Here is an 18,140-nt window from a genome sequence, read left to right on the forward strand (position 1 = left end):
CTTCAGGCCCTTAGGCTGCAACGTGATTCTGTAGTGGACATCACTGTAATAACTCAAGAACACTTCCAAAAACCACTGTCTTGAACACAGCATGAATGGCTTGCACATCTGTGAAGGCACCATCAATGCTGAATGATATATACAGGCTTTGGAGTCATGTTCCAAAGTTGCCATCCAGATGACATCTTTTTCAGCAAAGATAATATTTCAGCAGGCTAGAGGCACACTACATTCTGGTCAAATATTACAACAGCATTGCACTGTAATAGCCTGGGTGCTAAACTGGGCTGCCTGCAATCCAGAACCTCTCACTCATTGAAAACATTTAGTGCATCATAAAATGAAAAATATAACAAAGGAGACCCCAAATTGAGCCGAAAAAAGGATCTTATTCTTTCTCCTCCCATCACTTGGCCAGGCATCTGTTAGCTGACATCAAGTTACTTTTCGTTTGTCTCATAGGAAGTATGACTATACCCTCTCAGTCATATGTGTGTGTGTGTGTGTGTGTGTGTGTATATATATATATATATATATATATGTGTATATATACACACACACACATTTAACTAATACAAATGTATTACAAATTGCTCCAGATTATTATTATTATCATTATTATTATTGTTATTATTATTATTATTAGTAGTAGTAGTAGTAGTAGTAGTAGGAGTAGTAGTGGTAGTAGTAGTACTACTATTAGTAGAGTAGTACTTTTGGAGTGAAATGTTTGTTTATACTGGGAAAGTCACTACACTATTCAGTCACTACACACTATCTGGAGTGCTGGACTGTGAGATTTGTGCATGTAGATAGATATAATGTCCTAATACACTATGTATTACAGCGGGCTATATGTGGTTTTAGTTTAACATTATATACATATACATATTCTCACGATCCACCAGAGGGCAACATAGTACCAACTAAACAATCGGAAATCTTTGCAGACTTGCTTTCAGTTTTTGAAAGAAATCTGCAGAGATATTTTCCCAATGATTCAGTCCTCTGACAGCTCTACATCCATTATTCTGAGAATCTCCTTTGTATGATTTGCAACTTTGCATCATTTTCCTGTTTTTTTTAGTAACACTTTCTTAACAGCTACACATCATTACAGAATCATAGTGTTATCACAGTCAGAGAAAGAACAGAAACACCTGTGAATTTTTCAGATGTAAAGCAAGAGTAGAGCTTGCTTGTTAGTCTTATAAATTAGTTGTACAATAAAAAAACAAACAATAAAATTTTTTTCCTTTTTTTATTTTTTCTCAGTTGTCTTTTTTATAGGTTATGCAAATTAAATGTAATCATTAACACCTACGTTGAAAGAGGCTTCATTCTCAATTAAAATGTAATCCCAAATCCTTAATAAGAAAACACTGATGAAAACCAGCAACTTCAAAACTGTGTAAGTGGGTTTTAAGAAAAAAATTATTTTAAGAACATTTGGTGAATAAGGCCCATTGTTTTTAAGGTATGCATTTCCCCCCATTTCTCTTTATTCTGTTTATTCACTCTAATTGTGGTTTAGGACTATGTTTCCCTGGTCCTGGAGGACCCCCTGCCCTGTGCATTTTAGTTTTTGCCCTGCTCGCAACACACTTGAACCCACTAATCTGCTAATAAGGTATGTTTTGGTGGGAAAATCAAAAAATGTACAGGGCATTTCACTACTTTGCTGTTTCACTGATAAAAGTCCTAAACGAATGAGTGAATTCCCTCAACAGTAATCGTCTACCGATTTCTCACTAAAACCCATTTTGACAGCTGCTTGGATGCTCTTCACCTCCTCTGGAGCTGCAGAGGGAAGAATGGCCAACAACTCTTTGTCAATCTTCTCCAGTCTTGAATTAGTCTTCCTTTCAAACTCAGCCTTGTTCTGAAGGACAAGACGTAAAATGCCTTTCTGAGCTTCATCACAGGAGTTACGTAACTGCAGATGCTCATGATTAAACTCTGGTTTTGTCTGGTCCATGACCATAAGTTTCCCCAGTGAACTGACACGATCAATGAGATACTTATCTGACACTTCAGTGTAGGTTGCTGAGATCATGTGAACGAGGTTGGCGATGTTAGTGGCTTGAAATGCTTGTTTGTACAGCAGGTCTTTAGAGAAGAGCTTTGAGTTGTAGGAAAGTGACTGAGTCTTTTCCATTGTGGAGGCAAAATCAGTAAGAGGTTTGCTTAACTTTGTGCTCACCATGTTAGACACCATCTGAAAGAAGCGCACCATCTTCTCCCACTGCTCTTTCACTCTCCCCATGGCATCCATCCCCTTGATCAGCATTTTTATGGTGGTGTTAAAGTCTAGCTCTTTGACTTTACAGTTCCTTATGGTGATCAGGATTTCATTCAGTTCCTTTTCGGTATTCTCCAAGTTCTCCACAGTCTTCTCATGCATCTTTCTGGTGTTGTCCAGTTGAGCTCGGCTCTGCTCTATGCGGAACCTGCCATTCTCCATTGCCTTGTCTGAAGCCCTTTGCTTCTGAGATTGGTTTTCTGCATTTGCCATCATAGGTGGTGTTTGAGTCAGGGAAGGAGAATTTGTGATATTTTTGCTCTTGCAGTCAAAACTGCGGGCTGAGTCAGTTAGTTTCCTGATTTTCTTGATTAGCTCCGCTGTTTTGTCTTTCTTACATTCCCCTTGGGTTGGTGCATATGTTGCCAGTTCTTTGCAGATGTTAAGTCCCTCTTCACACAAGTCTAGGGCAAGATTTTTTGGGTCGCACACTGGGAAGGGTTCTAAATTCCCAATGATTCTTTGAAACTGCTTTTCCTCAAAATTTGTTTGTGTAGCTTTGTTCTTCTGATCATACAATTTATTCCAGTCAATCTGGTTCTGGTGCACATACTGCAGAATATTTTCTGCACATTTCAGGATTTCTGCAGACTTGCTGTAGATCTGTATTACATCAACTATATCTGCACCGCTGTCTATTGTTTGGTTTTCAATACGTTTTTCATATTTTTTGATTGCAACAGTTGCCATCCCATTCAGCATTGTGGTGACTCCCTCAGTAATACCTTCAACAAAGTTCATAGCAATCATTTCCCATCCACTTGGTAGAGAATCCATTGCTTTGGAGTAGTTCTCTTGTGCCTCCTTCAGATCCTTCTCCATAGCCCTCACTGCCTTCTGCATACATTGCTTGGCTTGTTGTGCTGCTTGTTCTTTCATTTTGGTTTCCTCCAGTTTCATCTTGATTTTATCCAGCTCCTCTCCATAAACATGCTTAGCATTTACACAGGCTTCCAGCAGCTCTTGGATTATTTTGATGACATCAGTGAACTGCTCTTCAGTTTTCTTTGCCAGTTCTAAACAGTCTTTTGCTATGATATGAATGTTGTCCAGCTGGTCGGGAAGATGAGCTTTTACAATCTCATCATTGTCTTGGAAGAGAATCTTCACTGCAGTCTTCATGTAGTCTGGAACAGCCATGGTGTGGAGCCGGATTTGGTCCATGTTCTTGTGGGCCTCATTGAAAGCCCAAAAGCCAGAGTTACACACTTGCATGAGACAGGCACGAAATGAATCTGGGTATCTGATGTGCTTGTAGCCGTCTTTGGGTGGGTTTTTGTTGATGGAAAAATCAGTTGCAGAAGAAATATAGACCAGCTCTCCCAGGATGGCTATGGAGAGTGGTGCAGGAGTTAGGTACTGCTCCCAGTTAGCATAAGGCTGCATCACAAGCTTGGTTTGGTTTCTCATTTCCTCAGCTGTGGTGAAGCTTTTAGTGGTGTTTATAATTTGTGAATCCATTGCCTTCTTGGTCTCTGTTAAAACAAATGATATATAAAAGACACCATGTGAAAACAGCAACATTAGTGAATTTAGAACATTTCAAAATATTTTTCAGCTTTGATATATTAAAGTTTATACAGCTGTTAACTGGTTTGTAGGGTAGAAGCAAATTTCTTCAGTAAAGGATCTGATACTACCGACATGTTACACATTCATATTTTGCTACAGTACATTCATAAGGCATTACACTCTATAAACATTAATACAACTGCATTACATTTATAGTCATGTTTATTATCCATTGAGAATTGTTGACATAATGTTTTATAACACTGTTGATGGAACAAAACCTCATATCTCCAAAAAGATAACTTTACAGGAGAAGGACAAAATCCTACTTTACTTGTAATGTAAGTCAGTGGAACCAGACGTTTTTTCCACGTTATTTCTCCTGGTCCATTCATCATGAAATTTACACACAATATAAAGGGCAACCGGTATTTTCAAATTGTATCAAAATGCGAAAAACAGAGATATGAGGTTTAGTTCCAACAACAGTGGAACATTCATACAGTTAACATGAATGTACTCCCCAAATTCTTATATCGCTTTCAATCAATTCCCTTAATTTTGCCCAAATTGTTTTTTTAAAACTATGGACCAATATATATATGATTTTATTTGAAACAGTAAGCCCCCCCAAAATGTGTAAAGTGCTTATTCAAAGCCCTAAGGTGGCCTTGTGCATCCAAATTTCCTATTTTATTACTGGGCGGCAATAATCCATAGCATTTTATTTTGGTGTGAAGGCGACTATGGGTTGAGTGGGTTCCTGCATGGACAGTGGTGGAGACTGATGCTCCCCTGGCATCTAGCTTTAATCAATATTTTGCTAACCCAATTTTAAATGCTTCAGTACGTATTTGGCAGCAGTTTCGGCATCATTTTGGTCTTCAATCTCCATCTATAGACATGCCAGTTAGAGCCAATCCCTTATTTCCACCTTTGGTGAAAGATTCTGCTTTTCTTAGCTGGCACAGAGCTGGTATTAAGAAGACCAAAGATAAAGTATTTTGTAAGCACCAAATGAGTTGTAATGCTCAGATTTACTAATTCAATGTGCTCACTTTAAACATTAATTTACAGCAGACTTCTAGTTTCTAATATTAAGCACTTGAAACCTTGGCTTTGTGATTCAATGATCATGATAATGCTAATGTCTGCTAGCAGCTCTGTTGGATTTGAAGTGTTAAGTAAGCGCCAAGCTTACAGCGGTGTACACTGGCTTTGCCATGTTGGGATTAAAACAACCCATGGCATCACTAGACACACACCGACATTAGAAGCTTTAAAGACACATTTGTATGTTTTTGAGCAAACTTGAGTGTGAGTGAATGTTTAGTATCAACATTAAAAACATTACAAATTCCATAGAAATACTAGTAGAAATGATCCTTTGTGTAATGGTCACCCTCTACTGCCTTACTATGATATTACAGTGTAAGTAATTAAATAAGTAGTTTTGGGGAATAACTGGTTTCAATATTAGTTTACTTTGGAATAATGGAAATGCAGTAGCTTTATTTACCTTTTTTGTCTAAATATGTCTCACTTTACTTCTCATGTCTCTCAAGAATTTGTGCAGTGAAAGTTTTGCTCAGTAGGATGTACAGTGGGTTGCAAAAGTATTCATACCCCTTGAACTTTTCCATATTTTGTCACATTACAACCACAAACATAAATATATTTCACTGGAATTTAATGTGAAAGACTAACACAAAGTGGTATACAATTGTGAAGTGGAAAGAAAATTATACATGAATCAAAACATTTTTTACAAATAAAAAACTAATAAGTGCGACGTGCAAAAGTATTCAGCCCCCTTTTCCCTGAGTGCAACCAATTGCATTCAGAAGTTGCCTGATGACTGCTAATGACTCAAAAGGGTCCACCTGTGTGTAATCTAATCTCAGTACAAATACAGCTGCTCCGTGATGGCCTCAGATGTTGGTTAAGAGAATATTGGGGAGCAAACAGCATCATGAAGTCCAAAGAACACACCAGACAGGTTAGGAATATGGTTTTGGAGAAGTTTAAAGCAGGCTTAGGTTATAAAAAGATTTCCCAAGCTTTGAACATCTCACGGAGCACTGTTCAATCCATCATCCGGAAATGGAAAGAGTATGGCACCACAGTAAACCTGCCAAGACAAGGCCGTCCACCTAAACTTACAGGCCGAACAAGGAGATCACTGATCAGAGAGGCAGCCAAGAGGCCCATGGTGACTCTGGATGAAATGCAGAGAGCCACAGCTCAGGTGGGGGAAACTGTCCACAGGACAACAATTAGTCGTGCACTACACAAATGTGGTCTTTATGGAAGAGTGGCAAGGAGAAAGCCATTGTTAAAAGAAAACCATAAGAAGTCCCGTTTGCAGTTTGCCAGAAGCCATGTTGAGGACACAGCAAACATGTGGAAGAAGGTGCTTTGGTCAGACGAGACCAAAATAGAACTTTTTGGCCACAATGCAAAACGCTATGCGTGGCGGAGAAATAACACTGCACATCACTCTGAAAACACCATCCCCACTGTCAAATATGGTGGTGGCAGCATCATGCTCTGGGGGTGCTTCTCTTCAGCAGGGACCGGGAAGTTGGTCAAAGTTGATGGGAAGATGGATGGAGCCAAATACAGGGCAATCTTGGAAGAAAACCTGTTGGAGTCAGCAAAAGATTTGAGACTGGGGCAGAGGTTCACCTTCCAGCAGGACAACGACCCTAAACATAAAGCCAGAGCTACAATGGAGTGGTTTAAAAAAAAGAATATTCATGTGTTAGAATGGCCCAGTCAGAGTCCAGACCTAAACCCAATTGAGAATTTGTGGCAAGATCTCAAAACTGCTGTTCACAAACGCTCTCCATCCAATCTGACTGAGCTTGAGCTGTTTTGCAAGGAGGAATGGGCAAGAATTTCAGTCACTAGATGTGCAAAGCTGGTGGAGACATACCCTAAAAGACTTGCAGCTGTAATTGCAGCAAAAGGTGGCTCCACAAAGTATTGACTCAGGGGGGCTGAATACTTTTGCACGTCGCACTTATTAGTTTTTTATTTGTAAAAAATGTTTTGATTCATGTATAATTTTCTTTCCACTTCACAATTGTATACCACTTTGTGTTGGTCTTTCACATTAAATTCCAGTGAAATATATTTATGTTTGTGGTTGTAATGTGACAAAATATGGAAAAGTTCAAGGGGTATGAATACTTTTGCAACCCACTGAATTTAGCCTTTGTTATGGGGACTCATTTTGAAGGACCAGATGGGAGGAAGCTAGAGACCACTGTAAAGTAACCAGAGGCCGTTACTCCATATGCATTCTTGTGTAAACGTTTGTCCTTATGTTCTTGCCTGACTTTATCTTTGTGTTCCACTACTCAAGAACATGGGTTCTTACTTTGCCCTGAAAACTGAAGATGCATCGGTTGGTGACTTGCCAATAAGAACACATGGAATGTCCCAGCATTCACTACGGTATCATCACACCTTCTAGAGGATTCTAACCGACAGCTGTACTCTTATAAGGTCTCATTTTAAGTAAAAAGTGCTCGAAAATCTATTTAAGTAAAAAAAAGGCAAGATAGAGACACTAAATTTGGTAAATATTTGCTAGTTTTGTACAGATAATACCTAATATGAATGGTTGTTCAGACAATTTATAAGGACAGGCCTCTGTTTATATTGACAGTAACGTTAAAGCCCAAATGTGACAACCTTTGCCAAGCCGCCAGTGGCCAAGCTGAAAGGTATATAGTTTACCGTACTTGGCACCATCAATTAAAGTGAAATAATTCATGAGTACCATCCATCTGAAAAACACTGTACAAAAAAAACGTTTTATGCTAATATATTAAATTATTTTTTTGTACATAATAATTGTGTTGATTTGTGTTAATTGGGTGGTTTCTTAGTGTTTTTCTATACTTTTTGTAATTTGTACTTTTTATAATTTCAGTCTGTTAGCCCCACTTTTTTTAAAACACCTTAAAATTAAGAGCAAAAAGAAAATAACTAAACGGCTGTGTTTATGCATCATGTAACTGTCATAGCAAAGAGCCTATCAGTTAGGCTTATTGTGGGCTATTGCACAATAGCAAGTACAGAGTACATCTCAAAGTCCTGTAGGCATACCCTCTATCCTTGTGTTCTGGCAAGGCTGTTCTTGCAAGGTAACTTGTCAAGAACATTCTTCAAGTTCTGGTTAATAAGAAACACCCAGAAAGCTTAACAGTGAGCAGCGAGAGCTATTTTTCATTTATGTCGATATGCTGTTTTGGAGTTGTGATTAAAGCTGACTCACAGACCAGCACCTTTTCTTCAAAAGAGCTTCAAGAGAACCTCTATCATCACAATATACTCATAATGGCAAGTATGGACACTCACCCTAGCCACATTTACATACGATACATGCAATAAATAGGCTACATATTATATAGAGTTTAGTTTAACATGAATTCAAAATAGGTTTTCATGCTGCTTGTAAAACATTTGAATAAAGTGCACATGCTGAATAAAGTGATAGGATGGACAGACAGACAGATATACAGACAGACAGATAGATAGATACTTTATTGATCCTGAAGGAAATTTACCAAATTTAGGTTCATCATAACTATTATATGCCATACCTTGATTTCTGGAGTGTTTTCAGCCAGGGTTTAGACGTGGACCTTACAGCCTTCTGTCCAGCTCACTGAATGCTGCAGAGTATTTATAATGAATAGGATGAAAGGACTGCCTCTTTCTGAGTGAAAGCTGTAGTGGCTGTAAAAGGGGTCATATGGAGAGGTTACATAAGTTCTCCTGAACAATACTACATTGTAGCTTTCACTTTTTCTTTCTACAAAGCTCAGAGACCCATATTTGCTAAAAAATAAATAAATAAATAAATACAAATCAAGGTTTGGTAGCTTTAAAATGAGCCCCACAGTGTAGTCTCATGTGATGATGTATCCTTGGTGCTCTAGACAAAGATGGCTCAGGTAAGGTGAGATTAATATTATATTGGTTTTCAGCGTTGACGGTGTCAAACACTTCGAACCTGAACTACGCTGCAAAATTCCCCGTACAGCTGCACCTTCTATCTTGAATAACAGAGGTGGACAAAGTGCACAAATCATGTACTGGAGTTAAAGTAGAGATACCAAAGATAAAATATTACTCCAGTAAAAGTACAAGTCCTTAGTCTAGACCTCAACTTGAGTAAAAGTACAGAAGTATTTGCCTTCAAACGTACTTAAGTATTGAAAGTAAAAGTACTAAAAGATTAATTATGACTTTAATGTTATCCTTTTTATAACAAGACTCACTTCATGAACTCATTTTAGGTGAAAATCCTCCACTATTTCTCTTGATAAACCAGTCTTTTAATAGAATGTCATTAATTAGTGACGCTGATCTCTATTAAAATGATCATAACAACAAAACACTGAAGGTAAACAGTTTCTATCAGGGAGAACCGAGTGGCTCTGAAATCACTTTTACAAACAAGCAAAGTTTTAATTTAAGATTACTTTGTAAATTAGTTACAAGTTGAATAAAAACTTGCTTTAAACTCAGGATCACAATCAAGTTTTCCTTGCCTATATTGATCTGTAGGTCTCTGTTCATAAACATAAACTAACTGAAACTAATTCATTATAAAATTAAAGCGTTTGTATAAATTCAGAAAAAAAGAAACATGCCAGTTAAACTGCATGTGCGGACATATTTCTATATTGTGGTCTATTTACACAAAGTTAGGTTAGTTCATTTAGGTGATGAATGCGCTCCCAAATTTTTACGCTGCTGCACTGACGTTGAACCGTGTGCTTGCACTGGGTCAGTATGACCTACAGGTCAAAACTAGCTCAGAACAAAGTGACCGCTGCGCCCCGATTGGTGCTCTTGCTTTGTGGTTCTTTTGTTTTGACATGTTACGTTTTTTACGTTTTATACACACAGAAACCAAAAGGAGCGACAGATTTCTCAAAATGTGTAAATGAGTAAAAAGTAAGATATTTGACTTTGAAATGTAGTGGAGTGAAAGTAGAAAGTCACCCAAAATGGAAATACTTAAGTAAAGTACAGATACATGAAAAAACAACTTAAGTACAGTAGCGAATTACATTTACTTAGTTACTGTCCACCACTGTTGAATAAACACCAGCTGGACACTAACAGCTACACCTGCTAGACTGCAGCTGTCTGGTTTATAACTAACCATAGGATCAAGCCTCTGACAATAAAGAAAAACCCCATTAACCATATGGTAACAACAGTCATTCATTCATGTATTTACTTTTCACTGTATTTTTCTCAGACATCTAGCACAAGGTACTGTCAATAAAAACCTCCTCACTCAGAGGCAGCAGCATGCTAGATTGTGCCAAATCTCCTCTCAGCGTTGACTGTTTGTGTGGATTACTAGGCTTTTATCCAGGGCTCTTTTATCATTTCTTGAGGGCGAAGATAATCGGGCGTGATTCCACACATGTGTTTATGATCCTTGATGACCCGCCTCTGTGACCAAATAATCGTAATGTGTGTGGACAAGGCAGGTGAGAGATATGGAGGTGCTGGGATCTGTGAATATACCTAGGGCAGCGCATAAACCCAAGACTCTGGCATAAGTTAAATATCGAGTGTAAGTGTCTGAACTTTTCAGTTCAGTTGCTGAATATGTAAGCATTGTGAAAAATATGGTCCAAAAAACAGTGATCCACATCCAAGAGGAGCCAGTCAGTCGTAAATCTAGGCAAGGCATGATGACCTGTCCAGCAGGTTTGACAGACAACCACAAGACACACTGCACTACTGCTAACATCACTAAAACACGTTACAGACCAACAACCCCAACCCAGCAATCTGAGTGCAGGAAAGTGAAAACTGCCCAGTACCTCAGATTAATCGACAGAACTAGAGGGCTAGAAACTCACATCAGCTGCATTCGAGGGGGAGGAGGAAGAAGGGAGAGGGCTCGTGCGTGGCTAGCAGGCCTTGAAAGGTGCCAGGTATACAGCCATGGAAGAAGTTCCAGCGTGAAACCAGAAAACAGACAAGATTCAGAGAGCAGAAAAGCCAAAATGGAAAGAAAAGGAACAGCGGCAGCAACAAAACAACAAAAACAGAAGCCGGAGAGAAGAGGCAGCAACAGACGTACTCTCAACCGGAAGTGGTGACCCATGTGCTTCAGAGTGGTTTGAAGTGAAATGGTATATTGTACTGAAATATACTGATCTGCATTTCTTTACAGTGGTGGTAATAGGAACCAGGGGTCAAAAGGTCTATAGTGCTATTAAAGCCGTTCTATTTACAACCCAAAATGACCAAAATAGTGGACGAATCTGGAAAACTGCAATGCACGTGCATGCATCTCCCTCACAGGGCTTTTCAGAGATGAATGAAAGAGTGACTCTAGCCAGGCTCACACCGAGCTGCAAGATGAGATGATACATTAGGAGTAAGAAGAGAGTGTTTTTCAAGGAAACAGACACAAAGTACATATATATTAGGAGTAGGAAGAAACTGTTTTTCAAGGAATCTGAAACAGTAAGTACATATACAATCACCGGCCACTTTATTAGGTACACCTTGCTAATAAAAGGTTGGACCCCCTTTTGCCTTCCGAACTGCCTTAATTCTTCGTGGCAGACTTTCAACAAGGTACTGGAAACATTCCTCAGAGATTTTGGTTGGTTATTTGAGTTACTGTTGCCTTTCTATCATCTTGAACCAGGCTGCCCATTCTCCTCTGAGCTCAAGGCATTTTCGTCCACACAACTGCCTCTCACTGGATATTTTCTCTTTTTCAGACCATTCTCTGTAAACCCTAGAGATGGTTGTGTGTGAAAAACCCAGTAGATCAGCAGTTTCCTCTACATGCCTAAATGCATTGAGTTGTGGCCATGTGATTGGCTGATTAGCTGTTTGTGTTAACAAACAATAGAACATGTGTACCTAATAAAATGACTGGAGAGTGTACATTAACAACAGGAAGTGAGTGCCTTTTGAGGAAACTGAAAAAGGAATTACATATACACTGAGTTGAAAGAGAGCAGTGATGGACAGTAACTAAGTAAATGTAATTCGTTACTGTACTTAAGTAGTTTTTTGTGTATCTGTACTTAAGTATTTCCATTTTGGGTGACTTTCTACTTTCACTCCACTACATTTCAAAGTCAAATATCTTACTTTTTACTCCACTACATTTTGAGAAATCTGTCGTTCCTTTTGGTTTTTGTGCGTATAAAAACATAACGTTAAAACAACAGAAGCACAAAGCAAGAACACCAATCGGGGCACAGTGGTCACTTTGTTTTGAGCTTGTTTTGACCTGTTGGACATACTGACCCAGTACAAGCACACGGTTCAACATCAGTGCAGCAGCATAAACTTTTAGGAGAGTCTATTCAACATGATGAACTAACCTAACTTTGTGTAAATAGAGCACAATATAGAAATATGTACACACATGCAGTCGTGACTGACGCGTCTTTTTCTGAATTCATACAAACACTTTCATTTTATAGTAAATTAGTTTTGGCTAGTTTGCTAGTGTTTAAAGTTTTAAACTTCTAATTAAGTTGCAAATGAATCTTAAATTGAAACTTTGCTTGTTTATAAAAAGTTATTTCAGAGCCACTTGGTTCTACCTAATGGAAGTTTTTTTTGCCTTCAGTGTTTTGTGCTTATGATCATTTTAATAGAGATCAGCGACACTAATTAATGACGTTCTATTAAAAGACTGGTTTACCAAGAGAGACACTGCAAGATTTCCATCTAAAATGAGTTTGTGAAGCGAGTCTTGTTACAAAAATGATAACAGGACATCAGAGCCATAATTAATCTTTCAGTACTTTTACTTTCAATAATTAAGTACATTTGAAGGCAAATACTTTTGTACTTTTACTCAAGTGGAGGTCTAATGAGAGGAACTTCTACTTTTACTGGAGTAATATTTTACCTTGGGTATCTCTACTTTAACTCAAGCACATGATTTTTGTACTTTGTCCACCACTGGAAGAGAGTGTTTTTCAAAGAAAGAAACAAAGTACAAACACATTAGAAGAAGGTGAAAGCTTTTCAAGGAAACTGAAACAGAAAGTACTTTTTCAGATTATTTACAGCTACCATTTTTAGACTTGCTAAAAAGTTACCTTCTTAAAATTATTCATATTTTTAGTTGTAATCCATGCCTTTTATTCTTTTATGTTTATCTCCACAATCTTTTATTTTTTATTTACCTCGATGGCAGCAGATCCCATTAGTGGGCAGTATTCCAACTACAGCTGCACTTTAAGGCCAAAATTTTGTGGACACCTTTGCATCATGACTATATGAGCTTGCTGAACATAGTGGTCCTGGAGATCTACCACTCTGCAAAGTTCAGATCTAACATTGTCTCTTATATTCAGATGCTTTTGAAGGCCTTCATTTTCTGGATCAGGTGTGCTGGATTAGGTTTGAAGCTAAACTCTCCAGGCTGGTACATCTCTAGGACCAGTATTGAATATCCTTGCTGTAGAATGATTTACAGTTCATTGATTTTAACAACTAGGGCATTACAGTTCATGTCAAAAATTGTACTGTTAATGCTTAAGTCTCTGGGTGGTTCTATGGTGGTCATTAATGGATGGGATAGAAGGAGGCTGGCAAATTGAGCAACAGATGGCCATGGTCGTTAACCTATAAAACGCACCATTATCAGACTTAATCATTACTTTCTGCTGGCAGGAACCATTATGGAAAACATGTCTTATCTGTGTCAGCAAATTAAGCTGGCATTTGCCCTCATAATAAAAAAATTGTAAAATGCATGCAGTAAATGATAATCTTAGGTTTAAACAAGCTGCCTGACCTTGGTATCTCAGTAGTTTTCAGGGAAGGTGCTGATGAAGTGCTTTCAGTTCTGTTGACTTCAGTGTAATATAAGGGATAAAAGAATAAAGGAAAGTCAGAGCACATTTAAAATTCACAGGATAAAAAAGCCCAACCCACTAGCTGAGCTATGCTGCTGCACTTTAAAAGGAGAAACCCTTTTAGTTTCATGTAGGCTAATCCTCTTTGCTGAGCTGAGATCAACAGCAGGTCTGATAGAACCAACAGGAGGTAAAATGTAATTTTTCAGAACATAACACTAAATCCAACAATAGTTCTGTCTTTAATGTTAACATGTTGGGTGACTATAGGTCACATTTTTGAACCAGTATATAAAACTCTAGCATGTTATTTCCTTGATTGATCTACACTGGATTTCTTTTTCATAAGACACTTTGTCTAGTTGTCTCACCCAAAGATGTCTTACATTTGCTTGAAAAAGGGGTCCAATGTGATGAAATGCAGTAAAAACATTCTTGCAGTTTTGACATCCGACAGTGGAACATTTTTATCAAAGAAATACAATTAAATAGCCAGTATTTCATAGTAGTCCTCTGTTTAATTCTGCTTTTTTTGCAACCAGTATGAGCACTTGATGTTGATGCGGTAGTACAGGGTCTATACGCTGAATTTAACAAGAGAAAATTACAGTAATCACACGTTAATCATTCCTTAAGACAGCTCGATGTACATATTCCTTGAGAAACAGTCTTTTCCTACTCCTCAATTTGTTCTCTGCTCATGCAACTGGCAGTGGGCATGGCTGGAGGCACTGTCAAGATGCATAAAAACAAATGCGTACTTTATTGGATGTTCTTATCATTCGTAATTGATTCTAACATTTCAGATCAGTACATTGAAACAGGCAATTTCAGATCACAATGCATCTATGATGTTTACACCATTAGTCTAAGCCATTAGCTATTTTATATCACAGGTCAGAGGACTGCATCACTGCCTCCAGTCAGGCCAACTGACAACTGCGCGATGAGAGGAATTAGGAGTGTGAAAACATTGTCTTTCTAAGACAATCACTATGGGCGGGCATCACTACCCAGATTTTTCTTAAGGATTCAGGGGTTTTCAACAAATCTGAAGCAAAGTATTGAGTTAATATGACTTACAGGTATGATTTTTAAGGGGGGGGGGGTAATGATGATGTCACAGTGTTTTGTATCAAACACACTGTTTTTCTGTTTCTCTTAGATCAACATGAACCTGATCCGTTCGTCTGAGTAAGTTGAAAGGTTTTCTCTACATACTGAGAAAAAACAGAATAGAAATTGTTAATTACCAGACAATGATGTTTTAAAAGGTAACAGTTACAAATGAATTCCTGCCAACCATTTTCTGACTTTCTAAGAAGTTGCTTTCTAAAATAGAACTGTTTATATGTTTCAGTCTGAGTGTGCACTCTGTTTGTCTCCACAGGGTTTTGGTGAAGAACTCAATCGCAGCAGTTATTTCACCTCTGAAAGATGGCCTCTGGTCCATCAACAAGTTCTATGAGGCCCTCATTGATGGAGATGTAGATCCCATTAGTGGACAGTGTGCCAACTACAAACACAGCAGAAAGCAGATTGTGCGGGCCAAGAAGAACCTAGAGCGGTCAGAACAGGCAGCTGGTACAGGGCTGAGAAGTCTGGATGTAAACATTGAGATCATGACACGAGACATGGGAAAGCTTGAGCAAGAGATGAGAGGAACAAAACTAAAGTTAGACAACTTGAGAACAGAGCAGACATCTAATGAAGATTTACTGAAGCAGTCTGAAAGTTCCTTGGAGCAGAGTAGAAGAAATGTGAATTCAGCAAGAGACACACTTCGGAAACAAGAAGAGAGGAAACGTAAAGCTAAAATTGTGACAGGTGTAGGATTGGGAGTGACGTTAATACCAGTAGTCGGATGGATTGCTGGTGAGAACCACGCTTCTAGTTTACTACAGCCAGGGATGTGGGAACTGGAGGTGCTGAGGGGGCTGGGGAACACCCCAGAGTGAAAGTGTATGCAGGGTTGTAGCCCATTTCTGTGTCACAAAGCAGACAAATTTTTAAAATTTAAAATGAATCCAAAGTAATAGTGTTCAGAATGTAAATAGCATTTCTATAGTATATCTAATGCTTTTTTAACCATCTTATCTTGATGGAAGTGTGAGAATTGAATCTCATTAAGTTCAGTATGACACATTTTTTAAGCAACTCACCAATAAAAATAATAAAAAAAAATATTAAGTAACACTGTATTAGGGAATAATGATAACTATATTGTCGCTGTCAAAAAAAGAAGTACCTTAGTGTTTTACAACTTTTAGTTCTCTGCATAAATTAAGCTCCACAACTGTGCTTTATATTTTATGAAAATTTTGTAATGATTGGACCAATAAAATTGCTCTAAAACTGGCTCAAACATTAAAAAGTAAAGAGCGTTTTTGCCACCTTGCATAAAGTTTCCATTTTGGAGAGGCTTGATTTTCTCAATCTAATAAGTAATAAATCCTCTTTATTCATATGTAACAGCATCAGTTATCACTAACTTACTGATTGTGTGCTTAGCAATTAGTAGTTGAGTACACTGTTAACTGATCATTCAGTTGGTTATTTAGTTTATAGCTTGATTATTCATTAACTGTGTGGCAGTTGCTGCTTATTACACTGGTAATGAAGTAATTAATGGGTTTAATCATATCAAGAAGTAACATGAGACCTAATTAGTATTTATGAATTAGTTCTGTTATCTGTTGATTAAGAACTGCTTTCATCATCATCATCCAATCTCCTTCTGGGTCGCGGGGGGTGGGTCGCAGGGGGTGGACCATAATTAAAACTTAGTAACTGATTTTTGAATCTACTGACTTGTTTTTGTTTTCGCTAAAAGTGGAAAATATACTTACATTATTAAGTAATAATTCTATATAATAGACCAAACAGGAATCAAGAACAATTTTTTTATTCAACTAAAATGTGTCCTCAATCTTGCACATCATTCAATTGAAGGTTCTTTAAAGATCCAAGAGGGGATTCCATGGTTTTGCTCCCAAAAGAACCCCTTTGGCACCTTCAGATAGCAGTGAAATGTGTATGGGCTGCAGCATTAAAAAGACACTGGTGCAGTAATAACGGCCACAGTGACTGTATGAATGCCTATTATATACTGTGCTGCACATTTTATGTGGTGTAGCATTGTTACCACTGGGTTTCATGAATCTGCTACTTTATCTAAAGGATGGATTTCAAACATATACTTTGTTCCTATTCTGTGCAGGTCCTGCCATGGCAATTGGTGGTGCAATAGAAATAGATGAAGCTTCAAATGCTGCAGAAGTAGCTGAAGAGGAGATGAGAAGCTTTGAGTCTCAAGTGGAAAAATACAGACGTAAAGTGTCCGAAAATAAGCAGAAAATTTCCCAGACTGAGAGCAACATCAAGCAGAAATGTGATGAGGTGGAGCAGATCCGTCACAAGACCCAGAAGGTGAAGGAGCAAAGAGAGGCTGTAGCTGACTTCCAGAAGAAAGTGAGAGAGGCTGTCCATGTCCTGAGTGGTTTGAGTGGAAAGGCCAGAGTGGCTGAAGCTCAGACTCGCAGATTCATCTTGCAGAAACCAGTGATGAAGGTGATGGAGGATCTGATGAAGGCAGCAGGAGAAATTACAAGGAATCAGCTCCTTTCTGCTGAAGGCATACCAAAACTCATCAATGAAATAAAGGAGAACAACAGAAAACTGGCAGCCATCTGCGCCTCAGCCAGCAATGCTGTAAATGAGGGCTACTACTGATTATCTTAAAGTAGTTTTAGTCGAAAACATTTTTGTGTTTGAGTGTTTCTGAGCCCATGCAGTGATTTCCACTACAGAATCATGACCTTTTTGGCCTTGTCCCTTAAATGCAGAGATTTCACCAGCTTCTCTGAATGTTTTAATGTTATTATGTTATTATTTAATGTTGAGAAACATTCTTGAATTGTTGCACTATTTGATCACAGAGTCTTTCTTATAGAGGTGAACCCCTCCTCATCTTCTACTTCTACTTCTTAAAGACTCCGCCTCCGTGTCCCAACTTTTTTGGAGTGTGTTGTGGGATCAAATTCAAAATGGGCAAATATTTTTCACAAAACAAAAATTCTCAGTTTCAACATTTGATATGTTGTCTTTGTACTACTTTCAATTAAATATAGAGATTAAATCATTTGCACATCATTGCATTATGTTTTTATTTACATTTTGCATGGTGTTCCAGCTTTTTTTTGTAAATGGAGTTGTAATATCTGCACATAATGTACTGCAGCAGATGTAATTAAATCATCTAATGTGTAACGCTGGGGAGTGATGATGAGGCGGACACATCTGTGGAGAGAAGATTTATGAAGGGCAAATCCAGAGTCAGGGTCAAGACAGTCCAGGATCAGGGAGCCAACACAAATAGAGCGGGGAACAGACATGACGAAAATGAACACAGGATAAGCAAACAACGGAGGCCGGAAGAA

At 38.2% G+C, this 18,140-nt stretch overlaps 2 protein-coding genes across 3 annotated transcripts; one reads left to right on the forward strand and one right to left on the reverse strand.

The window, feature by feature from the left end:
* Positions 1-1,264: 1,264 nt before the first annotated feature.
* LOC108433468 lies at positions 1,265-8,520 on the reverse strand. The gene is made up of 2 exons (XM_037538518.1): positions 8,431-8,520; positions 1,265-3,777 (listed from the first exon to the last, which is right to left on the reverse strand). The coding sequence occupies exon 2, from the start codon at positions 3,761-3,763 to the stop codon at positions 1,724-1,726; it is 2,040 nt and encodes a 679-aa protein (XP_037394415.1). The 5' UTR covers positions 3,764-3,777; positions 8,431-8,520; the 3' UTR covers positions 1,265-1,723.
* LOC108433469 lies at positions 8,019-17,688 on the forward strand. 2 transcript variants are annotated; one of them, XM_037538569.1, is made up of 4 exons: positions 8,019-8,167; positions 14,867-14,895; positions 15,092-15,576; positions 16,922-17,688. In XM_037538569.1, exons 1-4 carry the CDS (start codon positions 8,060-8,062, stop codon positions 17,431-17,433), a joined length of 1,134 nt encoding a protein of 377 aa, XP_037394466.1. In that variant the 5' UTR covers positions 8,019-8,059; the 3' UTR covers positions 17,434-17,688. The 2 variants fall into 2 exon arrangements, with proteins under 2 accessions (XP_037394466.1, XP_037394498.1); XM_037538601.1 differs by lacking the exon at positions 8,019-8,167 and adding an exon at positions 13,760-13,891.
* The last annotated feature ends 452 nt before the right edge of the window (positions 17,689-18,140 follow it).

This window comes from Pygocentrus nattereri, chromosome 1, assembly GCF_015220715.1.
Source record: "Pygocentrus nattereri isolate fPygNat1 chromosome 1, fPygNat1.pri, whole genome shotgun sequence".
In the NCBI taxonomy this organism is placed as follows: Eukaryota; Metazoa; Chordata; class Actinopteri; order Characiformes; family Serrasalmidae; genus Pygocentrus; species Pygocentrus nattereri.

Coding starts and splice junctions, on each gene's coding strand:
- LOC108433468 (XM_037538518.1), bottom strand. CDS start 3,763: ATGGATTCACAAATTATAAACACCACTAAAAGCTTCACCACAGCTGAG.
- LOC108433469 (XM_037538569.1), top strand. CDS start 8,060: ATGTCGATATGCTGTTTTGGAGTTGTGATTAAAGCTGACTCACAGACC. Junction 8,168..14,866: donor ATCACAATATACTCATAATG/GCAAGTATGGAC, acceptor TGTTTCTCTTAG/ATCAACATGAACCTGATCCG. Junction 15,577..16,921: donor AGTAGTCGGATGGATTGCTG/GTGAGAACCACG, acceptor TATTCTGTGCAG/GTCCTGCCATGGCAATTGGT.